We start from the raw sequence: 24,882 nt of genomic DNA on the forward strand, positions 1-24,882 counted from the left end.
CTTTAGGTAGTTTGCCAATATTTTTGGTATCTTTTCATTTTAAATGTATATTTGAAATTGTTTTTTAATTGCCCTAAATTGCCAGTGGAGGAAGGCCTAATGATTATTTTTTCTTTATTGTGCCCCATGTTTCCACATTACATAGGACTGGTGCTTAATTTAATTACCACACAAAGTTATATAACTTTTTTTCCATTGGATTGACGTCAGGGATGTAAATTAAAGTTTTAAAGTTACCTATTGTGTATTGCTTTATCGTATCTGTAAGCAATACGTGATCAGGAATAATCAATGCCTTCCTGGATGGTTAGTCATTAGCAGGCCGAGCCTCCCATACTTGCCAATCAGATTTGACTGACAAGTTGGCCTTTTCCCCTTTAACTTAATCAGTCCATAGAATGTGACGTAACATTGTTAGATAACTGGGACAACTGCCCTCAAAGATGCTCGGTCTACTTCAAAGAAAGTAACAGTTCATGGTGCCTGGGTTCAGGACTCCCTCAAATATGAGAATTATATATTAAATAAGCTGTATATCTTATCTGATCTCAACAAAGTTGTGATACATTCATTTTTCTAAGCGTATTTTCCTTTGGTTTTTTTTTTTTTTTTTGTTATACTTCAAACGCCTATCCTCTAATGAGAGATTTGTCTTTGTCTTTTAGGAATCTGCTGTATGTGAACCCCCAGAGCCTTAACTTTGCCAACCGCCAAGGTTCTGCTCGCAACATCACAGTGAAAGTGCAATTTATGAATGGAGAGGATCCAAACAATGCCATGCCGGTATACCTGTCATATGTCTTTAGACAAAGTTCCTGTTGTGAAAGTGGAATCAGAAAATGTACATTCGTCACAACTGCTGTAATGTTTCTGCACTTTATTCCCTAGGTTATATTTGGGAAGTCGAGCTGTGCTGATTTCTTTAAAGAGGCCTACACTGCAGTGGTGTACCACAACAGGTGGGCTCATCCTTTCATACAAATTTATTAATCTTAAGTTTAAATAACTCTTTAATACAACTGTTATTTATATTCTTTACTGCATTTTAAAGACATTTTAAAAGACCTAATGTAGTCATTACTTAAGTATTACTAAGTATTTTTCTGTTACTGGTAAAAATGCCTTTATAACACAAATCTTTGAAATAAATTTCATATTTATAACAAAAATTCTTAGTTAACAATATATTTTGCTAAATAAGTTCTAAGTGACAATCACAGGGTCTTTATCAGATTGTTTTTCTAGTTCCCTCATTGACTTTCACTATAGAAAAAGTTGCATACGTTGATGTTTTTCCTCAAAAACATATTTTTTTAATCTAAAGTAGTTGTTCCCAAAAGAAAAGAAGACCCATCTGTGATCCTTCTTCAACTGTTTTTAGACACTCTTTAATGTCCTTGTCTATCTTAGTGTTGGAGTGTATAATGATGCTAAAATGGTCTTGTTTTGTGAATAAAGTTTCCTCCTGTAATGAAAGATTGCTACTGAATACAACCATGATGCTTTGTGTCATTGTCCTTGTAGATAATGAAGTAATCATTGTGGTGCCTTTCTCTTCCTCATGAAAGGAACGACTAATTCAGAAGAACACGTGGAAGTTTTGTTTTGTTGTGTTGGTTGTTGAAAATGATGTTCAAACCAAGCAGACAGTTTGCCATGCAGTTTTAGCATATCTTCTAACTGGCTGTGGAGCCTCAGGTTGCAAATCCTTCTTTTAAGAGAGTTATTGGTAGAAAAACAAGATCAAAGGGGTTAAATACTATTCAGCTGGTGTTGAATATTAGGCAGAGCCTTATTGATTTAATAAATATTCTGCATTTGGGTCAGACTGTCATCAAACTACCCAGGTGGGAGTGCTTAGAAAAAAAAATAACAAACTCACACCACATATTGGCGTCTTAGAAAAACAAATCTACTTTGGCCTGTTTCCACTTTTGATGCATTTAATTGGAACCAGTCTGTGATGGTGCCTTCAGCAGCTTTTTATGATGTGTTTCTTAATTGCTCCAGATCCCCTGACTTTCACGATGAGATCAAGATCAAACTACCGGCCTCTTTGTCAGACCACCACCACATTCTGTTCACCTTTTATCACGTCAGCTGTCAGCAGAAGCAGAACACACCACTGGAGACCCCAGTGGGATACACGGTAGGTGAAATACTTCTGGTTTATATTCATATGTTTATACTAAATCCCCCTAAAAACATGTCTGAAATCAAGGAAATAGGGAAAATTGTGGCTGATGTTTCATTTTCTTCTCTTGTAGTGGATACCCATGCTGCAGAATGGACGTCTGAGGACGGGACACTTCTGCTTACCTGTTTCACTGGAGAAACCCCCACAGTCATACTCTGTTCTCTCTCCAGATGTAATAAACAACTTACAATTCTGTGCTTTTAAAGAAATATATTTAAAAAAATTATATTTTTCTTGTAAATAATAAATGTCCAGGTTTACACGAGTTTCGTTGCATTTCAGGTTCCTCTCCCAGGGATGAAGTGGGTGGACAACCATCGAGGTGTTTTCAATGTGGAGGTGGTGGCTGTTTCAACCATCCACACACAGGTAATGATTTCACACTGAACATTTAAAAATAATAATTTTACACTGTCATTATATTTACACCTAATATTTGTTAGATGGTGATCAGAGATAAAACAAAAAGTCCAATCAAATAATCTTCATAACAGAAATTATGTAAATGTTTTCATAATTCAATGTTATTGTAATTTTTCTTCACATTCCGTCTGTAATTCTCAACAACAGTTGCTTATTGGAGAAATCCTAACTCACTGGTTGTTTATAAGGTCTACTCCATCTTTGTATTTGTTTGGGGGTGGAAAGCTCGACTGTGCCTCTAACTGAGACTAATGGCCCCATAAATCACTCCTCCTGGCTGAGATTAGATTTGTTGGATTCTTATTTGTTCTTGTGGAAATATTCGCTGTGCGGCTTTTGGTCGGTGAGCTTCTTCCAGGCTTCAGAGGCAAACACAAACAAGTAGATTTTTGATTTCTGATGCTCTAAATGTTTGAGTTTTTTAAGCATCTCTTCTTTTTATTTATTCTACCTTACCTTTCCCCTTTTTTATTGTTCAACATCTTACTAATGTACCACAGTTTGTGAAAGTTTGTTTTCCAAACTCATTCACTTTCACTTTTCTATATCCTGCCTCATCCTCTCAATGCCCCTCCCTCTCAGGATCAGTACCTGGATAAATTCTTTGCCTTGGTCCACGCACTGGACGAGCACATGTTCCCAGTCAGAATTGGAGACATGCGCATCATGGAGAATAGCCTGGAGGCTGAGCTCAAGTCCAGCATTGCAGCTCTCAATTCCTCCCAGCTGGAACCGGTGGTTCGGTTCCTTCACCTTCTACTGGACAAGTTGGTGCTGCTTGTGGTTCGCCCGCCTGTCATCGCTGGACAGATTGGTAGGATTCTGGATTGTAAAAACGAAAACATATTTTGGATCAACTTTGGTGTTTGTTCAGATAATTTTTTTTGTGATGGAAAATATTTGACATCTTGACATTTTCGATGCATTGATTAGAATTCTCCTGTGTGTTTCCAGTGAATTTAGGTCAAGCATCCTTTGAAGTCATGGCGTCTGTTGTGAACCGGCTTCATAAGTGCCTGGACACCAGCCAGGACATGCACGGCCGCAACAGCCTGCTGTCTTCCTACATCCATTACGTCTTTCGCCTCCCCAGCACAGACCCAAGCTCAGCCTCGCCAGGTAAATCACAGCAAATTATATTTTTTTCCCACACTTGCATGTTTGATTCCATTTTTTCTCTTCTGATTTTTCCTTCACCTAACCTTCAACTTACCCTAACTGTTATCAAACTTGCCTTGCTCTTATATTTCTTTTTGTCTTGCAATTTGTTTATTTTTTCCCTCTCACACCCATTTTGTCTTCTGCCTGACCAACACAGATCCCAACTCATCCCTGACAGGTAGATATCCACCACTGTTGTAGTCCATATAAACACATATTTAGACAATAAGTTCCACTCCATCTTTTTTGTATGAGTCCAAAGTTATGAACCTGTTGTTGTCTGCAAGTGTAGAAACGTCCCTCTGCAGCCAATTAGGTGCAACAGAAAAAAATATCAGACTTCACTGAAGAATTGTTCCTTCTACACTGTATTACTCAGCAGTTATTGTGGTAAACTTTGCTGCAACTTAGCCTTAGTACTCTAGTCCCATGAAAATTGCCTAACCCTTTAATACCGGAGCTGTCGTCGGTAACAGCAAATAACAAACGCAATTCAAACTATTGATTGTGCAATTAATGGAATTCAAATGAATTTTGAAGCTGAGAAAATCAGCTGAAAAGCATACTTTACAATACTAAACCATCAAGTTCACAGTAATATGTGACACTTTACTACCTTAAAATTTTGTATATTAGCACAAAGCTGCTTGTCTCTGCGTCAGAATCAGTTGATTTATGTTAACTGCATAAACACTTATCTGCTGTAAAGTGCTGCATATCAGAGTAAAGCTGCTTTTCTCCTCCGGGGTCTTAAAAAGTCTTAAAAGCATTGAATTTATGATTTTGGAAATAAAACTTTAGAGTCTTGAATTTTGATCTCTAAGCAATAAAAATTGTGCCATTTGAAACATTTACATTTCTTGTCAAAAATGTAGTTTCTTAACCACTATTACTCAAATAATGGAAAAGAACTGCGGCAGAACCAATGATTATGCATGTATAGGCTGAATGCCGACTGCTGGTTTAAAAAAAAGAAGAGTGCAAAAGCATCATGGCACTTACCACAAACAAGATCAGAAGCTACAGTTTTGATTATAAAATGTGAATAAATGAGTAAAATGGGATATAGGCTGAGAAATCGATCTTGGTTTAATATGCATCGCCTTAAAAAGGTCCTAACTTATTTGCATAAATAGAAGAGTTATGCCTCACTCACATGCACTCGCACATGGGTTGACCCGTTCGGGTGCTCCAGATTTTTTTGTTGTTCTGGGCCCTAAAGGGTTCTAGAGAGGGAGCACAGGTTTGTTTTGCAGTTCTCTCTATGCTTGTGCGGTCGCCTTAAGGGATGTCATGAAAATGAAATGTGTGATTATCGTGCGTGTGGTAAGCTTATTGTAAAGGATAGTATAAGTTACACGCACTTATGACGTACAGGTGATGCTAACACATGCACTCCAGTCGTTTGTAAGGTACACACACTGGCTCCTTACTATACTGACTGCATGTTTCTAACAGCACAACAAGCATGCACCTATCCATTGAACATTACTAACAGATTCCCTCCAAAATGTGCAGGGCTTAGGAGGGTCAAAGAAAAGGAAAAATCTGTAGGACATGCCTGCATCTCATCTACTTACTTACCTTACTTACTATTAATTTAATAGACATGTTTATGTTACTACTGGTTTACTTTTTGTGCTTTTACTTTACCAAAACTTTTTTTTCTAACCGATCATTTGAATAGTCGCGTTTATCAATAAATGTTCCATCATCCAATCACTTCCTGACCCATTTCTTCTTTTTTTTATCTTTCTTTCGGGGTCTTCCAGGACCCGGAGGTTTAGGAGGTTCAGTGCACTATGCTACCATGGCCCGCTCAGCTGTCAGACCAGCAAGCCTCAACCTCAACCGCTCCCGTAGCCTTAGCAACAGTAACCCAGATATATCTGGTACGCCAACGTCTCCTGACGATGAAGTTCGCTCCATCATTGGCAGCAAGGTAAGGTTGTCTCACATCATTTCAGAATTGATCCATCTTAAGGAAGTGGGCCGAATATATCTGTACAGGAGGCTTTACAAGTGAGGCGCACTACCATGCACCGCTCAAAACTTGTATTTGTAATCAAAAATCCTTTTTTGGGGAAATCCTGTCTTACATCAGGGATCTGCAGTTTCGTAACTGACATAGAAGAGTTGCTTCAACCTATATGGAGAAGAAAAAAAACATCAGTTTTCACAACACATATGCATGTCCTATTCTTCATTGAGTTATTTAGCAGCCACAAAGATGTATTGTATTTAGTCTAGAAAAGTAGTTACACCAAATCCATATTTCTTAACCTACATAAATGACAGGGCCCCGCGTGCACTGTGACCCAGTGGAGGTTTTATCGACATGTAAACTGTATAGCCAACGCGTAAACAGAAGTTTGAACATCTTATCTGTCTAACCGCCGTAACCTCAACCCGTCACTCGCATATATATGTAAAAAAGGGGGATTAGGAGGAGACTTTTCCTTCTGATCTGTTCTGAAAATGCCAAAAAGAAACTTCATAAAAGTTGAACAGCAGCTTACATTCCCTCCGCTGTTTACTTGTCTTTACTTCTTTCTTTTTTTATTTAACTGTTGTCGTGAATTTAGTTTTGTTTGTTCTGTGGTTTCTCTCTGTCAACCTTTTCTTAACTCAGAAAGCACATATGAGCAGTGAGGGACTGATCTAATGTGCCTTTCTAATCTAATGGTCTTGCTGTGCTTGTAACTGTAATATGTTGGATGCAGCCCTGTTTTGATGAATGACCCCTTCTCTAATAAAACTTCTTCTTTTTCTTTGAGTGAGGGAACATTATTTTCTATTAAAAAAATGGCAGGAATAGTCAGAAACTTTGTTGTACTCCTCTGTTTTGCTCGTTTGGATCTTCGTTTTTGGAGCCTGGTATCTTCCAACAATCGTGAACTATGAACCTCTTTAACTTGTCATTATTCCTTCCTTCCTTCCCCCGTGCTGCTCGCTTGTTCCCTTGCTTCCTGCCTGCCTCGTGTCCTTTGACCTTGGCACACCTAGGGCTTAGACCGCTCCAACTCGTGGGTGCACACCATGGGCTGTAGTACTCCCTGGGGATCCAGCCCCGGGTCCGCTCCAGAAACCATGCAGGTGGTTTACGAATGCCCTGTCCTCCACTTTGCCTCACTGCAGAAACAACCCTACTCACACTAAAGGAATTCTGGAATATTTGGAGTTTTGGTTTATTTGTGTGCTTTGTCAAAGGAACAAAATTTGTCATATAGGTTTTTTATCCTTGTTGATTTTTATTTTTTGTCATTTCTCTTTCATATATATTCAGCCGGTTGTAGAGCTGCTCACTCTGGTCACATAACTCTGGCTGCTGACCTTGTTTTAGACAGATCGATGTACTTTATTGATCCTAAAACAGGGAAAATTTGGACTTTTTTACCACATTGCGTTAAACTTCAGTTCTGAACTACGCAAAGTGTTTTAACACAAAGACATAAAAGACCAAAACTGAAGAATATTACAGCATTTTTGCTAACTGAAAAGAAAATCACAACCCTCCCATGGCTTGGCACATGGGAGTCACAGCCGCCTCCATGACCCCTCACCACCACCACCTCCCACTATCATGTATGGCCTTGTTCCCTTACAGCATTAACATAACTCTTTAGGGATTGCATCACAAGTGCACAGCTCTAATTCAATATCAAATTTACATAATATGCCAAAGAGCGCACAGCTTTTTTGCTATTGTAATTTCTGAAAAATTCACTAAACTCTATTTACTGTTTGGCTTAGTTAACACTCCAGAAAATCTTTTTTTTTTGCTACAAATCACATTGTGAGACCTAGACATCGAGTTCATATGACAGCAACTGAATCCAGTACTGAGCCCTAGGGGCTCACTTAGTTATGTGCTGGCGCTATTGACCAGAAATCGTCTAGACTCAAAAAAAAAGAAAAAAAACTTTATTGTGAAGTCTAAAGTGACACATTTAGAGCTGTGCTCATGCGACCAATCGACCTGAGATGTGTTTAATGCTCTGCAACAATAAGGCTTTAGAATGTTACAGATTTACCCTCTTTGTTGATCTAATCTAACACCTCTCTTTTTCTCAGAACCCAACCAAAGATCGATTTAGATTCAAATGTTGCTACACTTTTGCTTTGAATACCCAGTTTTTTTTGACAATATCAATTTTTCTTTTTTTGTTTTCTTCATTATAGATTTACCCTCCATTTCAAGACTAGAACATTCACTACCAAATATAAAAACAATGACATAATCTTTCTGTGTGTTTGCATGTCACAGAGGATTGTTGGCATGGAACGGAGAAAAAGAGTAGTGTTAGAAATCATTTCTATTCTTTCTCTCATTTCCTGTTTCTCCTTCGTTGTTTTCCTGCATGTGTTTTCATTGGGTGTGAATGTGCATCAAAATCTATTACTTGCATCTTCACACAGTCATGTCTTCTGTCATTTTGAGTTGTCCCTGCGCTAGACTGTTTATTTAAACCCAAATTCAATCTTAGCTCACAGTTACAAAAAGTCACCTAAATGATAGATAATCATTGATTATTACCTTTCTGTCATCAGTAGTAATTTCTGACACTAGATGTTAAGCTTTGCTGAACTCTCTCCACCTCCAAGCAGACGGTGCATCCTTCAAGTTTACAAAATAAATCAGCTGACACAGTCCTGGGTCCAGCTATTTTGTATAGAGCTTTCCAAAGGGCAACCCACGCCAAAGCAATGACTGCAAGATGGGCATCCACACTATTGACATATGATGTTATGTGAATGTTGGGGGTAACAGTGGTTTGGTTTTAAAAAAAGCGTAATAACTACAATTTACCACTATTGCATTTAGAAGCTTAAACCAAAAAATAAAATACAGCAAATTTTTAAATTTTCTCATTTTTGCATTATTTATTACTATTAATTTGATTGCAGGGCATAATTAAAATATATCTTGAAAAAGTAGAGCTACTAAAATATATAAATCTATATAAACCTTGGAAATTCATAATTTTTAAGCATTTTATGACAGTTATGCTTCATCAATGTACCTTGATGTAATGTTATTGGTTTACTATCTACTTAATTACTACCATTGACTGTGTAAAAAGAACTGGACAGAGCAAGTGTGACGTCACCCATAAAAAAGCCTCACCTCCGGCTTCAACGAAATAAAACCTATTCAGTCGCCATTTTTCTGTGATACGGACGTCGCCATGTTGGAGCCAGACGACAGTGATTAGTCTGAGTTGGTCTGACTTAACGTTTCTATGGCAACTTCTGCCACCAATGAGGATTAAGCTTGTTTGAAATCCTCGCCCCTTCTAATAAAAGTAATATGTGTTTATTTCTCAATTGAAGTCTGTGGGATTTTGGCTTCTTGGAGTCAGTTGGTACTTCCTGTTTGGAATGTGATGGGTCACTCAGTCCAGATCTCTATATACAGTCAATGACTGTAAAAATATGTGACTTTAAGAACAAAATCAAGAAAAATGTCTCTCCAAAAGTCAAGTAAAAGCTTGAGCATCATCTATTGCTTGAAAACAAACTCCTTGTGCTGTTCTTGGGTTAACTGCTGAAGCATTACATTCCACTTGAACCACAACTTTAAGAACTGGGTTCATGGTTCAGACTCCTGGTGTGGTTTCTGAGTTCAACTGCTCAATGTTTAGAAAAAGTCCTATTGCGATAAGTTGTAAAGGCTACATTGCATTTAAATTGAACCCCCAAATTTGATCTGAAATCTAAACTCATATACGGATGTATTTGTAGTTATTGTTGTTGGTGTGGGAGCCACTTGTGTTTTGTAGTATGGCCACAAAACAAAGATTTTGTGGCCCTGTCCTGTGTCTCAACTGTTCGATGTCTCCATGTATGCAGAGTACGTGCAGCAGATCACAAAATGTTTTATGCATGTATGTCGGGTGTGTGTGTGCGACTCGGCACACGCCGTTGCCTCTGTGCTGCGGAAAACTCCCACACCCCAGTTGCTTCTCCACTAACCTTGCTGTCACCGTTCCATTCATCCCACCCATAGGCCATGGAGCGCTGTGGCAATCGCATGTCTTCGCACACTGAGAGCGCCAGTTTCTTGCAAACTTTAACAGGACGGTTGCCCACAAAAAAGGTAGAGCCACTTGCACCGGGGGGGCGGGGGGAGGAGCCACGCCCCCCACCCTCTCATTCACCTCCTCACCTCTCCTGTCTGTGGAAGTGTTCCTCTGAATTGGTTGATGTCTTGTTTGTACTTTGTGTTGTCCTGTTGAATGCTTTGTCTTTGGTACTCTTATTATTTTAAGATATCCAAAAAGATGTTTATTCATTGATGTTTAATGGAATTGCAACCACACTGTCTGGGAAGTCTCCATTTTACTGAAACTATTCAGCTTTTAATTTAGCTTTGATACACAAGAAATATTGAACCACTAATTATATTTAGTGGTTGATAGCATTTTTCATAAATAAGATGGGGATTGTTTACAGTGGTCCCTTGTATATTCTGGGAGTTACATTCCAAAAAATAATATGTGATCTGTGAAAGTAGCCAACTTTAGTTTTTAGAGTTACTATAGATGTTTTAAAGTTCCATTCCGATCATCTTTTGATCTATAGTAAAAGCGTATCCAGTGGGTTTTTTGAAATATGAGTATGCAGTTTTTTGACAAAATCCAAAAAGCTGTATCATTTTATAGAGTTTTAGTAATTGATCAGAAATTCATCTCTGAGTTGTAGGTGAAACTGTTGGCATGGAGTAAGCCTGCCCTATTTCCCATCATCCATTTGTTTATACGCTCTCCCTCTAGCTTACAGCCCCTGATAAACTCCAATAAAACATTATGGGCGGAGCAAAAGTGGCAAACAATACGGGAGCTTGGACGAGGAAAAAGAAGACGTACATGGACATTAACATTTTCATACCTTTCTCTCTTGCTTAAACTCTCAAAGTTTAAACTTTTGTAGAAAAATGAGTCCATTATTATAGAATGACAACTAGGATCTACATGCAATCCAAGATTTATGTAGATTTCTGAAGAGGAACACATTCTGTACCAGGACACAGAACAAAGGAAATTGATTGATGCTCAACAGGTTGCAGATTACATTCACTCTAAAAACTAATTAAAAAAAATAAAAAAAACTCCCAAATTTCACTGAAAAAAATGCAGTGAGACCACGATATAGTGAGGGGCCACTGTACAAGCTAAACCACCCATACTTTTCTGTTTATTTTAAAGTTTAAAGCTTGTTTACTCTGTCAAATCCATATCTTTTTGGAAAACTTCTCAGACTATGCTGATGAACGAATTGATTGTTGTTTATTTTTGCTTATTTTGAGGACATGAGGTAAATAATTGTCGCCATTCCATATTGGAAATCAAAAAGCATCTGTGCTGCATATGTTCTAACTCGCATGATTCTAAGAATGCATAAAAAAGAAATATATTGCTAACAAGTAAGATGAAGTTTTTGATTCTTTTCTATTTTTAGTTTTCATCCATTCAGAAACCACTAACCTGACTTTTCCTTCAGTGATGTTTATTTCCGGTGTTTGGTGGGCAGGAGTCTCGCTGAGCTGTTTCATGTAGGGATTATAGTGTTGGCAGTTGCTGTCAGGACTCTGGGTTTTACCTCCAAGTTGATATGTTTTCAAATTTTTTCTTGAGCAAAATGATTGGAGTGGGCTCAGAAATGGAAAGGGAAAGTATGATGCATGGATTTTATCCTGGACAAAGGGGATTTATAATCATTATAGTTTATCTTTAAATAATTATAATGGAAATGCATTCATCTTTACTTCCTTTCATGACTGTGGCTAGTTTTATTTTTTCAGTGTCCCTCCCTCCTCCATCCTTCCTTCACCTTTTGATGGATTTTTCAGCTCTTCCATGAGGAGTTGGCCCTCCAGTGGGTGGTGAGCAGTGGGAGCGTTCGGGAGGGGGCGCTGCAGCAGGCCTGGTTCTTCTTTGAGCTCATGGTAAGACACAAACAGACTCCCACTGCTTTCCTTTAGAAGTACTTTAACCTCTGTTGCTTTTTTTTATTCGAATCCACCCCTTAATCTCAGGTGAAGAGCATCATCCACCACCTTTACTACGCCGACCGCTTAGACTCCCCCAGGAAGAACCGCTTTCCTGAACGCTTCATGGATGACATCACAGCGCTGGTCAGCACCATCGCCGGAGACATTGTGTCTCGCTTCCAGAAGGTAAATACGCATCAAGTCAGCTGTTTCTAGCACAGACTTGATATGCCATGATGCAGCTTTATGGCCGTTTCTCATCCGTTTAGGACCTAGAGCTGGTGGAGAGGCTGAACACAAGCCTGGCTTTCTTTCTCAATGACTTGCTGTCCGTCATGGATAGAGGCTTCGTTTTCACACTAATCAGAGCCTACTGGAAGCAGGTATGCCATTTAAAATCAGGATGATTAAAGTTTTTATTAAATATATATCTCAAGTTTCATTTCTAGTACTCAGTTTACTATTTTAGCCTCAAGATTTCCATTAAGATTTTGTTTACTCTTTAGGTGTCGACAAAACTTTACGCTTTGCAGAACCCAACCCTGGAGTCCTTGAGACTTGATTTCTTAAGGATTGTTTGCAGTCATGAACACTATGTAACCCTCAACCTGCCCTGCAGTCTGCTCACCCCACCTGCCTCCCCTTCTCCCTCTGTGTCCTCAGCAACCTCACAGGTCAGAGAGAACCAGATCAACTTTAGATCATTTTGTTTAAAAAAACGTACAAAAGTGAAAGTCCAAACTCATGTTGGGATTCTTGTTCGTTGTGCAGAGCTCTGGATTCTCCACACATGTCCAGGACCAGAAGATAGCCAACATGTTTGAGCTGTCAGCCCCATTCAGAGAGCAACATTTTCTGGCGGGTCTAGTTCTGTCTGAACTGTCATTAATATTGGACCCAGAAAACGAGGGGTTAGTATGTTTGTGATTTAAGTTTGTTGCTGAAACAACTCATATTTATGGTGCTGGGTTGATGATATTAATAAATAAATCTAAGCTTAATAGATAAATAATCTATACATAAAAGTAGAGATCAATCTAACTCATAATGCTAAAGTCTGCTAGCTTGATGCTAACGTATAATGGGATTTCTCATAGGACGACTAATGCTAACGCTTGGTTGACCTAAACAGACATTGCTGATTGAATTAACATCTTTATATACTCACAGGCATGAATTTTCCAAACTCTTTTAAGGAAATCTTTTTTTCAAGTAACCATACCATTTTGCTCATACTTTCTTCTTCTTCTGGAATAAGTTGCAATGCTATAGCGAGATCGCCACCTAGTGGCCAAACTGAAACGCCCTTCAGGAGAGGCAGAACAATTAGAGTTTTTATGTTTGAAAATCCATGTTACACTGTATGGTATTAACAATCTCATTACACATTTTACAGTATGTGAACTGTATCAGATTATTATGAATATCTTCAAAACTTATATAGATTTATATAGAATGTATTTCTAAACTAATGTGTCTAAATGTGTAAACTCAAAATTGAAGAGTGGATCTAAAGAATCTGAAAAAATCTGAATCGAATTTGTCCAGGCTCTGGAGAATCGAATTGTATTGACGATACCCAGCACCACATATTGTACTTAAGTAAAACATTCACTTGGGTTTGACCTTTTTGACCTTTGTCCTGTTTGTCAATAGCATGTTCGGTCTGCATAAGAAGGTGGTGAGTGTTGTTCACAACCTCCTGTCGAGCCATGACTCCGACCCGCGATACGCTGATGTGGAGGTCAAGGCCCGGGTCGCCATGCTTTACCTACCTCTGATTGGAATTGTCATGGAGGCACTTCCACAGCTACATGATTTCACAGGTACAGATGCAGCTCAGGGACCTCACTTGACCTTCTGTCTGACCTCTGAAGGGTGGAAAAGAAAAAAGATTTCTTTGTTTTATTCGCTCTAAAAGAAATAATAAATGTACGAGTGACACACTTCTCTTTTCATGTGCTTTGCAGTAGGCAGCGCTCACGTTAAATCTCAGTTACTTAAAGCAAAGTGTGCAGTTTCACTTTACCCATGAAACACTGGTGTGTAATGAGCAAAATTGCCAAATCTTTAGGTATTTGCAGAGATATATTTGGACCTTAAATAGAAAAGGTTATATAAGGTTATCAGTTTAGCTTTAAAGGATGTTGCCCCCTGATGTGATTAACTAACTCATCTCTAACCTCAGTTTATCTTTCTGTTTTGGGGGGTTCTTTTAAACTTTTCTGAAGTTGCCATGTCCAGAAATGTGACTGAGCTGTCATTTTTCCTCAGTTTAATGCCACAGTTTTACCATAATTTTAATTTAATCTATTTAGCAGCAATTTTTTATTTTGAATTTTTTTTCTTTCTAGAGTCTCACAGCCAGTGGGGTCGGCCGGGATGCCCCCAGGGGACGTCAGTTGGGAGCAGTGGAGAGGAGGCAGAGGGAGAAGGCAACAGTATGATCAATCAGACTGTCGCCATGGCGATAGCAGGCACCTCCACTGCATCTCCAGTGTCCCGACCAAACAGCTTCTTGCTCAACTCGCAGGTAATTCTCTTTTCACTGGAGGAAATGCAGACACTATTTAGTCGTCTGCGTTATCATGACGCCATTCCTTCCGATCGTCTCCAGGCGAGTCGTCAGCACGGGAGCTTCTCGGCCGAGTCCAGCCGCAGCCTGCTCATCTGTCTGCTTTGGGTTCTGAAGAACGCCGATGAGCTGGTGCTGCAGAAGTGGTTCACAGACCTGTCGGTGTCCCAGCTCAACCGCCTGCTGGATCTCCTCTACCTCTGCGTGTCCTGCTTTGAGTACAAGGTATGATATTGAGTATTTAATATTTAAAGTTGTTGTTTTTCTACATTGATAAAGTCCTCGACTTTCTCCTTTTATATGGTATTAAAGCTTCTGAACCCTGATTGAAACTAAAATAAATAATCTTCTGCTGTCTCTGTATGCTGATCTACTCTGAGGACTCCATCTTTTAGCTGTGTTTGTTATCTTTGCTTTCGTTTTTGCTTTTTGTGCCACTAACCTGCTTTGCTTTCTGTGTGCTGTGCTGGCAATAATTTTCCCGCTGTGTGCTCTCTGTCCACCCACTCCCTGTCTTCTTCATGGATACAAGGCCCATGTTGTGTTCACCATGCAGGGGAAGAAGGCCTTCGAACGCATGAACAGCCTAACCTTTAAGAAGTCCAAAGACATGAAGGCCAAGCTGGAGGAGGCCATATTAGGGAGCATCGGAGCCCGACAGGAAATGGTGCGGCGCAGTCGAGGACAGCTAGGTAGGGGCAAGAATTTTGAATTGGGCTTTTGAAAACATAGCAACAGTGATCTCCACACATTATTCGGCCAGTCGGTCCTGTTTTCTTTGAGCAGTCGGGTTTCTTTTATCATGGAAAAAAGTAAATAATGTTTGTTGACCCTGTAGAGCGGAGTCCATCTGGCAGTGCTTTTGGGAGTCAGGAAAACCTGAGATGGAGGAAGGACATGACCCACTGGAGGCAAAACAGTGAACGGATGGACAAGTATGATCTCTCTCAAGCCCTTCTTTCATTTCCCTTCTTTTTGTTTCTGCTTTCTCATGAAAAAAAACACAATAAAACATCCCAAATCTTAAGCTCACTTTCTCATGTCAGGTCTCAAGTCTTTTTTGAGTCTAGAAAAGTCTCAAATAAATGAATAAATAAGATTTATGATGTGTCTCCATCCTGCAAGGATTATGTAAACCCAAAGGAGTTTAATCCAGCTTCTTAAATCCCTCATTGTTGGCGGGACATCCAAGTTCCCTGTAGAAGAACAAGACGAGACCTGTTTTAGTTCATGCTCCCATTGGGGTTTACAAAAGAGCAGCACGTTGACCCACATTAACATGTTCAGAGACGCCCGAATGAAGATCAGCTCTAAAGGTTATAGTGCACTTTAGGTGAATCCAAAAACCCAACATCCCATCACTTTTTACGAGATGTTTGTTTATTCAGTGGCGCAAATCCTGTGATAACAAATAGGAAACTCATTTAAACAGTGGTTTATTTGACCTTACTGTTTCTTGGAATGATTCTTACTCATATTTTTTGTGTAAAATTTGTTGTTTAAAGTCAAAAACCTATAAAGTTTTTGTACTAAACTTATTTGTTGAACATCTTTTATTTTTCTAATAAGCAGAGGAATAGAATAAATGTATTGAGACCTGCTGACATATTTCGAAATTAAACTTTAATACAATTTAAAAGATTTTGTACATTTTTTAAACTTTTTTTTCACATTTTGCATCATCATACGCTTCTTTTTTGTGTTAATTTGCACTTGTTCTCTTATGTTGCTGTGTTTTATGTAGGAGTCACAAATCAGTCAGGTATTGTATGGTCCACCTTTGCTGTGTGCTGCTCTCAGCTCCTCTCTGCTTCAGTGTTTCTTTTAAAAGCACATGTGGGAAGTCCAGCGGTTTAAAGTCTCCTTGTTTTGAAAACACCTGATTTGGCTACAGAAATTAAAAAGTAATATCAGTGGTAATGGATTCTCAGGCCTTGATATTTATGTTTCTCCACCTTAACTTCTGAAGTTCTCACATGCTTGTGGACAAAGACTCCCTCCTGGTTCTTACCCCTGAACCCCCTTCTACTGTTCTAAAATGTCTTGGGGTTTGTTAGTGGTTGCTGTGGGCCTGGTTTTGCTTTTTAACCAGTATGCTTCTTACTTTAGGTTTCACTCATGTATTTCTAGTTATTTTTTCAGGGGGGAAAAAAGTCAAATAAAATTAAATTGTTTTGCTATTTTGTTGTTTTTAAGTTAAAAATGTGTATTAAATCAAGAAAGCTGGTAAACTTTCAGTACATTTCAGTTCAGATGATTTTTCACCTAGAAATTAGGAGGGAAATACTGTCCAAGAAAGTGAATCCTCTTTAAATCCTGCAACTTTGGGTTTTAAAGTTTTAAAAACTAATTATTTTACGTGTTTGATAAAATTGTTTGCGCATCTAACTCCTATAGGATCCTGTCCAAGTGAGTGTGGTGGCTGCAGCATTCAGAAAAGCAAATTTGTCACTGTGCGATTGTTGGTTTTTACAGGACAAGAGCAGAGCTGGAACATGAAGCTTTAATTGATGGTAACCTAGCAACCGAGGCCAACCTAATCATTCTAGATACTTTGGAGATCGTTGTACAGGTATGCTGGCACTGAACCAGTGGATATTTCCAAGTCTGTGACGACATGTCTTTACATCTTTGATTTTGTTTTTGCTCAGACTGTTTCAGTGACAGAATCCAAGGAAAGTATCCTGGGTGGGGTGTTGAAGGTGCTGCTCCACAGCATGGCCTGCAACCAGAGCGCCCTCTACCTTCAGCATTGTTTTGCCACGCAGCGAGCACTCGTGTCAAAGGTGAGACTATTGCCTCAATGCACTTTTCAAATCCAGCTTACTTCCAATTATATTTATATAATTTTTTTTTCTGAAATAAAATGTTTTTGTCTCTTTAGTTCCCTGAACTGCTGTTTGAAGAAGAAACGGAGCAGTGTGCAGATCTGTGCTTGCGACTTCTGAGGAGCTGCAGCAGTAGCATAAGTACCATCAGATCCCACGCCAGTGCCTCCCTCTACCTCCTCATGAGGCAAAACTTTGAGATTGGAAACGTGAGTTCAATGGATTATGGAACCATTACTGCTTTAAAGAGACACTCTAGTAATATTTTAAGCTGTTTTTAAAGCATTCTGGTGTTTTTTTATTAATTATGATTTTGTTATTTTTGGCTAATATAAAAAACAACTTGTGTTGATTGTGCAAAAACTGCATACTTTTTTCAGCTCATGATTCACAACAATTTGAATAAATAAATAAAGACTCAGAAATGCAATTTTTAGCTTAATTTCTTTATAAATGTTATCCATTATCACAAAAATCCCACAAGATTGAGTTAAAATCACCAAAAACACAATTTTCTTTGGAGTTGGTCTTTAAGTTTACTCTAAAGTTTATTTTTCTCCTTTTCTAATGATCTCTTGCAGCGCCAACAACTTGTATTAAACCATTTCTGTCTTCTGCTCTTTTAGAACTTTGCCAGAGTAAAGATGCAGGTGACCATGTCTCTGTCCTCGCTGGTGGGAACGTCTCAGAATTTCAACGAGGAATTCCTGCGGCGCTCTCTAAAGACCATCCTCACTTATGCAGAGGAGGATCTGGAACTTAGGGAGACCACTTTCCCAGACCAGGTACTGAGTACTCTATGGAGCCTGGATGTTCTGTGGTTTAATGGTAGTTTTTTTTTCCAGTTTTACTTCTCTTCTTTATGTGGATTTTGTTCATTTTGCCTTCTGCTTCTAAAAGTTTGTAAATTAACTTAAAATATTCAAACACTCAATTTCTTCTTTAGATAAAAACCTCATTTAAATTCTGGTGTTTGTTGTAATTGTATCATTTTTTTCCTCCAGAAACATTTTTACTATGAAATAAATCCTTTTCGTTTCAGGTCCAGGACCTGGTATTTAATCTACACATGATCCTGTCGGATACGGTGAAGATGAAGGAACATCAGGAGGATCCTGAGATGCTGGTGGATCTCATGTACAGGTATGAAAGTTTATAATTTGTGACGCTTCAGAATTCACTCTGACCTTGTTTGTGCGTCACTTCTAGGATCGCCAAGGGCTACCAGACATCTCCAGACCTTCGGCTGACTTGGCTCCAGAATATGGCTGGGAAACACTCGGAGAGGAACAACCACGCCGAGGCTGCTCAGTGTCTGGTGCACAGTGCTGCTCTGGTGGCAGAATACCTGAGCATGCTGGAGGACCGCAAATATCTTCCTGTAGGGTGTGTCACTTTCCAGGTGAGGACAGTTTCACCCCACAAAAAAACATAATCTTATCTCCTGTATTTCCTAAATGTGCCTTTATTCAAATCCCCGCTGCAGAATATCTCTTCCAACGTGCTGGAGGAATCGGCGGTTTCTGACGATGTGGTGTCACCAGATGAGGAGGGTATTTGCTCCGGCAAATACTTCACTGAAATCGGTTTAGTTGGGCTTCTGGAGCAGGCAGCCGCCTCCTTCTCTATGGTAAGATGTGTGATTCCAGATCATTACATTTTCTGTGTTTTTTAGGCGACTTGCTACATTTCACTATGTGACTCTTTCCTCCCCCTCCAGGCTGGGATGTACGAGGCCGTAAATGAGGTGTACAAGGTGCTGATCCCCGTCCACGAAGCCAACCGAGATGCAAAAAAGCTGGCTACCATTCATGGTAAACTGCAGGAAGCCTTTAGCAAAATTGTCCATCAGGTAAACACACAAAATCCAACAGAGATTTCATTCCTACAACATTTTTTATCCTTTAAGGTTCCAAGCAAGAGGAGTTTATGTTTCTGAAGGATCAATGTGACAGATTTTTGTTGATTTTAACTCTAGGATTGTTTTTATATTGTGGTTGATGCTGAGAAGAATACAAAGAAGACAGAACGTTGTGCTTTCTTTTGAGGCAAATGTGTACATTTGTAAATTGAAAAAGTTATAATGTGTGCTCAAAATATGAGTTACAAATGACCAGTAGTGCTGTATGGCCCACTTTTTATATACTCCTCGGCTACTGGCCACTCGATATGGACAGCCGCCATCCGGAGACATTTACACATCGTTCAATCAGAGCTGCTGCCGCTGCCCTGGGACCGCTCAGCTGTCACCCGATTTCATAATGGCGTCATTCCCCTAACCTGATAGCCAGCACCTACATTTATGATCATGATTTTTTTTTTTTTTAATTGTGCACTGGCATGAAATTTTGAGGATTCTGCAGAAGCCAGTTGTATTTGTGACCGAAGCTTAAGGGCTGGTATATACAGTACTTCAAAGCGATTTGTAGTTGCAGTGGTCGCATGGCCAGTGGAGCCGAATCGCCCCAGTGGCTGCAGAATCTGACGCCTGCTAGTGACGTCACCTGCGGCTGGAATCTTATGCCCGCAAATCGCTTCATTTAGAGGGATAAAACTCTCCAGAAAAATGTCTATTTAACTCTGAAAATGATGTAAACTTTGGCATTTGAAATACCCAACCTCACACACAGACAAAGAAAAACATAGAGTGGACATCTAGATAGAAAATAGAGCAAATTACTGGAAAGATGTTTTTCATCTCATATCTTGCAGCTCTAGAGGAATTCTATTTCATTCTTTTGTATTCTCTGCTTCTGTTTAGTGGACAAACGCACCTTTTCCTCGTCTTCCTCATTGTTTACATGCGTGCTCACAGATGCTGCAACTACATGAGCAGGATGTCATCCATTTTTTAAATAAACACTGTAAAGGACTGCGTGGCTTGAAAAGTATAAACGCCGCTCAGAAGGTCATCTCAGTTATCATGGACAGTTGCAATCAAAACTCACCAAAATTAGTATGAAGTAGACCGCGAGTTTGTGGATACAATAGATAGCACAAAGGAAATAAGTTTTTTTTTTGTTTGTTTTTACACGAAATTATTTGATTTTTATATTTTTCTCTGCTGTTTTTCCTGGCATGTGACTTTAAGATCTTATTTGATCAGCAAAATACAAAGTAAAGGTGGACAAGACGTCAAACCAGATGTCTGTTAGCAGCTACTTTGTAATCAATGTGTTGCATCCCATGTTCAAAGACAAAAGCCTTTTGTCTTTTTCTTGCTCATGAGGTCAGAAACTTGGAATCCTTCCTCTTTCTGGAACCGATGAGTGTAGCAGCACAGCGTGTGGTGGGTGTGCATATGTTGTGGTTCTTATACTTTGTGTTTTCTCTGTTACACAGAGTACTGGCTGGGAGGTAGGTGGTTAAATAGTTCCTGCTTGGTCCTGCTCATGTTTATCTTTATTTTTTATTTTTTGCATCCTTTTATTTGCCGGCTGTGGGCATCCTGTTGCTCTCTTTGCAACCATTAACCTGTGCAGACAACGTCAACCGTCTGCCTGCTGGGGACTCTGGCCGTACACATCAGCAGCACCCTCACCATTTCCCTGCCTCCTCCCTGGAGCTTTTTTGTTGTTGTTTTTAAATAAAAAAAATGCTGACATTGTGCATGGGAGCCAACATGTGTGTGTGTGTGACACTAATGACAAAGTCTACATGAATGCATCACCTCTGCACTTCATCTTCCGTCTGTCTGTTAGCGTGTCGCTCAGCACGCGGTCACTGGGCTCACGAGCTGTCACCTCATCTCATCCTAATCCAAGGGGCTCGATTTCAGCGCTAAGAAATGGACATTTCCTGTTAGTTTATTTATTTATTTTTAAATAGAATCCAGAAATGTAGAAACGCGTGGGTCAAAAGTGAAGTCAAAGAAATTTGTTTTCTTCTAATTTTATCTTATTAATCTTCGTGTTAGTTTTTTCCTCCCTTTTTGTTTGCATTTGTAGTTTTATTTATTATGGAACTAAATCGACCCCTATTTTCTTTTTCTCATCCATTCATCTTTTTAACAGCATTAACCTTCAGTTTTTGTCATGATTTGTTGCATGAAGTCAGTTCTTTTGGAAGTGCGCCCAAAATGCATGGGGCTTTCTTCTTTTATTTTCTTCACTATTTGCATTTGCATGGTCTAAATTATAATTTCCCTCTCAAATGAATGAATATGTTTTTTTGTTTTTTTGTGACTTTTTTTGGATAATTATCTGGGGAAAAACCCGATCCTGATTAAAGTTTGTTCTGTTTTCTTCTTTTTGATTTCCCCGGTTGCCGACCCTTCCTTCCTACTTTACTTAATTGTGTCTTGTGGTAAGTTTCTCAGTTTTCAGGGCATTTGTCAATATTTTTTTACATATTTTGAAATTAGCTAAAAAAAACTTGATTTAAATTATTTTTAATACCGGTATATATTTTTTGCAGTTGGTTTATTGTTTTTTAACATTTGTACTAACTTTTGGTATCTGCCTGATTTTCAGGCTGTTCTAGTATTTTGCATGATTGTGCGGGTTACAAATGTAGAACATAGGTCCAGTTCTCAGAGTTTTGATTTATGAAGAGGTGAAAGGTGATGATTGTATATTAAATGTGATGGGAGCGACTTATTTTTTTTTATTTCCCTTCCAGGACATTTACAAACTTTTCACACACATATTTTTTTATATATAAACAGGAGACTTTTGTATTTCAGTTGAGTTCTGTCAATGAATCTTAGGTAAAATCTGTTGCATCATCACAAGACAAAACATTTCACTAAAGTTTCCTTCAGATTCTACAAAAAGCGCTATCAGCTTATCAGCTTTTGTGTTATTTAGAATCATCTAACTTGGTAAAACATAAAAAAAAGAAAATTCATAGAATTTATGGGTTGCCAAATTTATAGATAATTTTGATCTAATGGTGAAAAAGTTAAAGGATTAAACATAGTGATGGACAATAAAGTGCATTGTGACACATTTTAAACTTGCAGACATATTTTTTCTGATGAAAATGAGTTTTTAATTTATTTTTTCTTCAAGCCTTGTAGTGTTTTTATTCAAGGAGTCTAAAAAAATCCAAGCCTTAGGCGAAACATCTCCATCTTGAAAACTAGATAAACTTCTTAAAACTTTTCTCCCAGTGGAAAATAAAAAGAAAATCTGAAAGTTTTGGTCTGAGTTCCCAATATCTTACTTATTGACAATTTTTTGAACATAAATCAAGTTTAAATAAAGTTCTGGAAGGAATTTTGTCTAAGAAAACTTGAAATCTTGTCAGATTTTCCACTGAATCTGCCTTCGTATCCTTGTACGCTTTTTTTCATTTTAAAACAAAAATGTTTACCTTTTTGTTAATCTTATCATGGTCCATGTTTTTGTGTTCGCAGAACGGAAAGAGGATGTTTGGTACGTACTTCAGGGTGGGATTTTACGGCTCCAAATTTAGCGACCTGGACGAGCAGGAGTTTGTGTACAAAGAGCCCGCCATCACAAAGCTGGCAGAAATCTCCCACCGGCTGGAGGTAAATCTGACCCAATAACGTCTGACGTTCACAAGTCAATAAAGCGAGTCGTCCTTTTTAAAATGTCAACGTTATGCTGTTAGGGTTTCTACGGTGAGCGTTTTGGCGAGGATCAGGTAGAAGTCATAAAGGACTCCAACCCCGTCGACAAATGCAAGCTGGACCCCAATAAGGTTAAAGCAGCTGGAGGCTCGAGTTCATGTCATGGTGGGGGGAGTGCAACATCTGACATGCTTTTATTTTGGCAGGCTTTCATTCAGATCACGTACGTGGAGCCCTACTTTGACACCTACGAGATGAAGGACCGGATCACCTACTTTGACAAGAACTACAACCTGCGGCGCTTCGTCTACTGCACTCCTTTCACTCTGGACGGGCGGGCGCACGGCGACCTGCACGAACAGTTCAAACGAAAGACCATTCTCACCACGTCTCACGCTTTCCCCTACATCAAGACGCGGATCAACATCATCCACAAAGAGGAGGTAGTACAAAAGACTGATGACACGCTAACTAATGTGTCACACCTGTGTTATGCACCATCTATGGAGAGAAAATAGTATCACCTGGATTTGTTCGTCCGTAATTCTTGATTTGTAACTCTCACGAAATAAAAAAAAAATACAAATACAATTTATACATGCAAATTACAATAGCTTGTAACTAACAAATACTCTAAAATGACACACCAATTGCTTGTTATGGGCACACAAAGCTGTTGTGAGACTCGTTTAAGTGATGCGTTTATATGCAGCTAGAATGCTGGGTCATCAGAGTTTTCTTATCAGCTGCCTTGAACTTAGATCAATAATATCTGGTGAAAACCTGACATTTTCCCACTTTCTTAAACAGATATGCCCTGATAATTAATAAAAAGTCTAAATATGTCTAAATATAATATATTTTTTAATATTAAAGTTTCTCTGTTGGGACTGCGCTTTCCCTGCAGCGCCGTCGCCACGGGGCTCTTCAGACGCTATGCTCTCTGGGAGCACTTTTACCAGATATTATTCACAATCCAAGTTCAAAGCGGCTGATACAGAAACTCTGATGACCCAGCATTCTAGCAGCATTTAAACACATCGCTTACACACGGATCTTGGAGATCCGATAAGAGTCTCACATCAGATTTGTGCGTAAATGTGGTTTTGTGTGTGCGTAGCAAACAATTTGTCCATATTTTTAAATATTGTGCGTGTAATTAGTTTCAAGCTGTTGTAATTTGAAGTTGTGCATGTGTGTATATTGCATTTTTTTCACTTATGCACAAATATTGTATGAGTTTTAAATCAAGAATTATGCACTCATAAATTGGGGTGAGTCTATTTTCTCTCCATACCATCCTCCTATTTACCGACCGATGTTTTCCAGATTATATCCACACCCATTGAGGTGGCCATAGAGGACATGCAGAAGAAGACACAGGAGTTGGCCTTTGCCACCCACCAGGACCCTGCCGACGCCAAAATGTTGCAGATGGTCCTGCAGGGGTCAGTGGGAACGACTGTCAACCAGGTACAGGAGCCCAAAAGGGAATAAAGAACGGTTCCACTGTTAAACCCGCAGCTCCATATTCATCACAATGTGTTTGTTTTTTTGAAGGGTCCTTTAGAGGTCGCACAGGTGTTCCTGTCTGAAATCCCCAGTGATCCAAAGCTGTACAGACATCACAACAAGTTGAGGCTCTGCTTTAAAGACTTCACAAAGAGGTACAGTCCAGACCAAACTTCAGGGTAGAGAATGGGATCACCTGCTGAAACTTTACCTGAACTCGTTCATTTTCCCGCCAAAGGTGTGAAGATGCCCTTCGGAAAAACAAGAGCCTGATCGGTCCCGATCAGAAGGAATACCAGAGGGAGCTGGAGAGGAACTACCACCGACTGAAGGAGGCGCTGCAGCCCCTCATCAACAGGAAGATCCCCCAGCTGTATAAACCTGTCCTGCAGGTGAACTCGCACAGGTAAGGATTCATTTCTGGTTGTTAGCGAGAACAAGAAATTATCTTTTCATTCTTTTTGCCCGACGTTCATTTAAACGAGCTTTTATTTTTTTTGCTTTTACAATAATCACGCAGCAAACGGACAGCTTGAGAAGGTAGTTCTGAGACGACACTTTGTGTTTTTTTTTTTTTTGACACTTTCTTTTTATTTATTTGTGGGTTTTTTGTCCGAATATGTGAAGAAATGTGTTTAAAAAAAACAGACTCATTGG

At 39.1% G+C, this 24,882-nt stretch overlaps 1 protein-coding gene across 16 annotated transcripts in view; it reads left to right on the top strand.

The window, feature by feature from the left end:
- The window catches only part of dock7 (dedicator of cytokinesis 7), a 44,194-nt gene that overhangs the window by 18,404 nt on the left and 908 nt on the right, over window positions 1-24,882 (top strand). Inside the window, exons 15-52 of one of the 16 annotated variants that reach the window (XM_024278352.2) lie at window positions 666-783; window positions 889-959; window positions 2,011-2,149; window positions 2,268-2,369; window positions 2,480-2,566; window positions 3,203-3,434; window positions 3,575-3,739; window positions 3,939-3,959; window positions 5,554-5,723; window positions 6,788-6,877; window positions 9,792-9,881; window positions 11,634-11,729; window positions 11,820-11,960; window positions 12,044-12,157; window positions 12,281-12,448; window positions 12,546-12,685; window positions 13,431-13,600; window positions 14,129-14,307; window positions 14,392-14,574; window positions 14,882-15,041; window positions 15,188-15,284; window positions 16,094-16,111; window positions 16,825-16,921; window positions 17,001-17,135; window positions 17,234-17,386; window positions 17,804-17,962; window positions 18,220-18,320; window positions 18,387-18,579; window positions 18,664-18,807; window positions 18,898-19,029; window positions 20,520-20,534; window positions 22,546-22,671; window positions 22,755-22,844; window positions 22,920-23,156; window positions 24,043-24,186; window positions 24,274-24,380; window positions 24,464-24,631; window positions 24,746-24,765. In XM_024278352.2, the coding sequence (XP_024134120.1) occupies window positions 666-783; window positions 889-959; window positions 2,011-2,149; window positions 2,268-2,369; window positions 2,480-2,566; window positions 3,203-3,434; window positions 3,575-3,739; window positions 3,939-3,959; window positions 5,554-5,723; window positions 6,788-6,877; window positions 9,792-9,881; window positions 11,634-11,729; window positions 11,820-11,960; window positions 12,044-12,157; window positions 12,281-12,448; window positions 12,546-12,685; window positions 13,431-13,600; window positions 14,129-14,307; window positions 14,392-14,574; window positions 14,882-15,041; window positions 15,188-15,284; window positions 16,094-16,111; window positions 16,825-16,921; window positions 17,001-17,135; window positions 17,234-17,386; window positions 17,804-17,962; window positions 18,220-18,320; window positions 18,387-18,579; window positions 18,664-18,807; window positions 18,898-19,029; window positions 20,520-20,534; window positions 22,546-22,671; window positions 22,755-22,844; window positions 22,920-23,156; window positions 24,043-24,186; window positions 24,274-24,380; window positions 24,464-24,631; window positions 24,746-24,761 (4,768 nt within the window). In that variant the 3' untranslated portion in view covers window positions 24,762-24,765. Of the gene's footprint in view, window positions 1-665; window positions 784-888; window positions 960-2,010; window positions 2,150-2,267; window positions 2,370-2,479; window positions 2,567-3,202; window positions 3,435-3,574; window positions 3,740-3,938; window positions 3,960-5,553; window positions 5,724-6,787; window positions 6,878-9,791; window positions 9,882-11,633; window positions 11,730-11,819; window positions 11,961-12,043; window positions 12,158-12,280; window positions 12,449-12,545; window positions 12,686-13,430; window positions 13,601-14,128; window positions 14,308-14,391; window positions 14,575-14,881; window positions 15,042-15,187; window positions 15,285-16,093; window positions 16,112-16,824; window positions 16,922-17,000; window positions 17,136-17,233; window positions 17,387-17,803; window positions 17,963-18,219; window positions 18,321-18,386; window positions 18,580-18,663; window positions 18,808-18,897; window positions 19,030-20,519; window positions 20,535-22,536; window positions 22,672-22,754; window positions 22,845-22,919; window positions 23,157-24,042; window positions 24,187-24,273; window positions 24,381-24,463; window positions 24,632-24,745; window positions 24,766-24,882 lie in introns of all 16 variants that reach the window. The other 15 variants (XM_024278346.2, XM_024278351.2, XM_024278347.2 and 12 more) reach the window with 15 other exon arrangements.

Source organism: Oryzias melastigma, linkage group LG4, assembly GCF_002922805.2.
Source record: "Oryzias melastigma strain HK-1 linkage group LG4, ASM292280v2, whole genome shotgun sequence".
Lineage (NCBI taxonomy): Eukaryota > Metazoa > Chordata > Actinopteri > Beloniformes > Adrianichthyidae > Oryzias > Oryzias melastigma.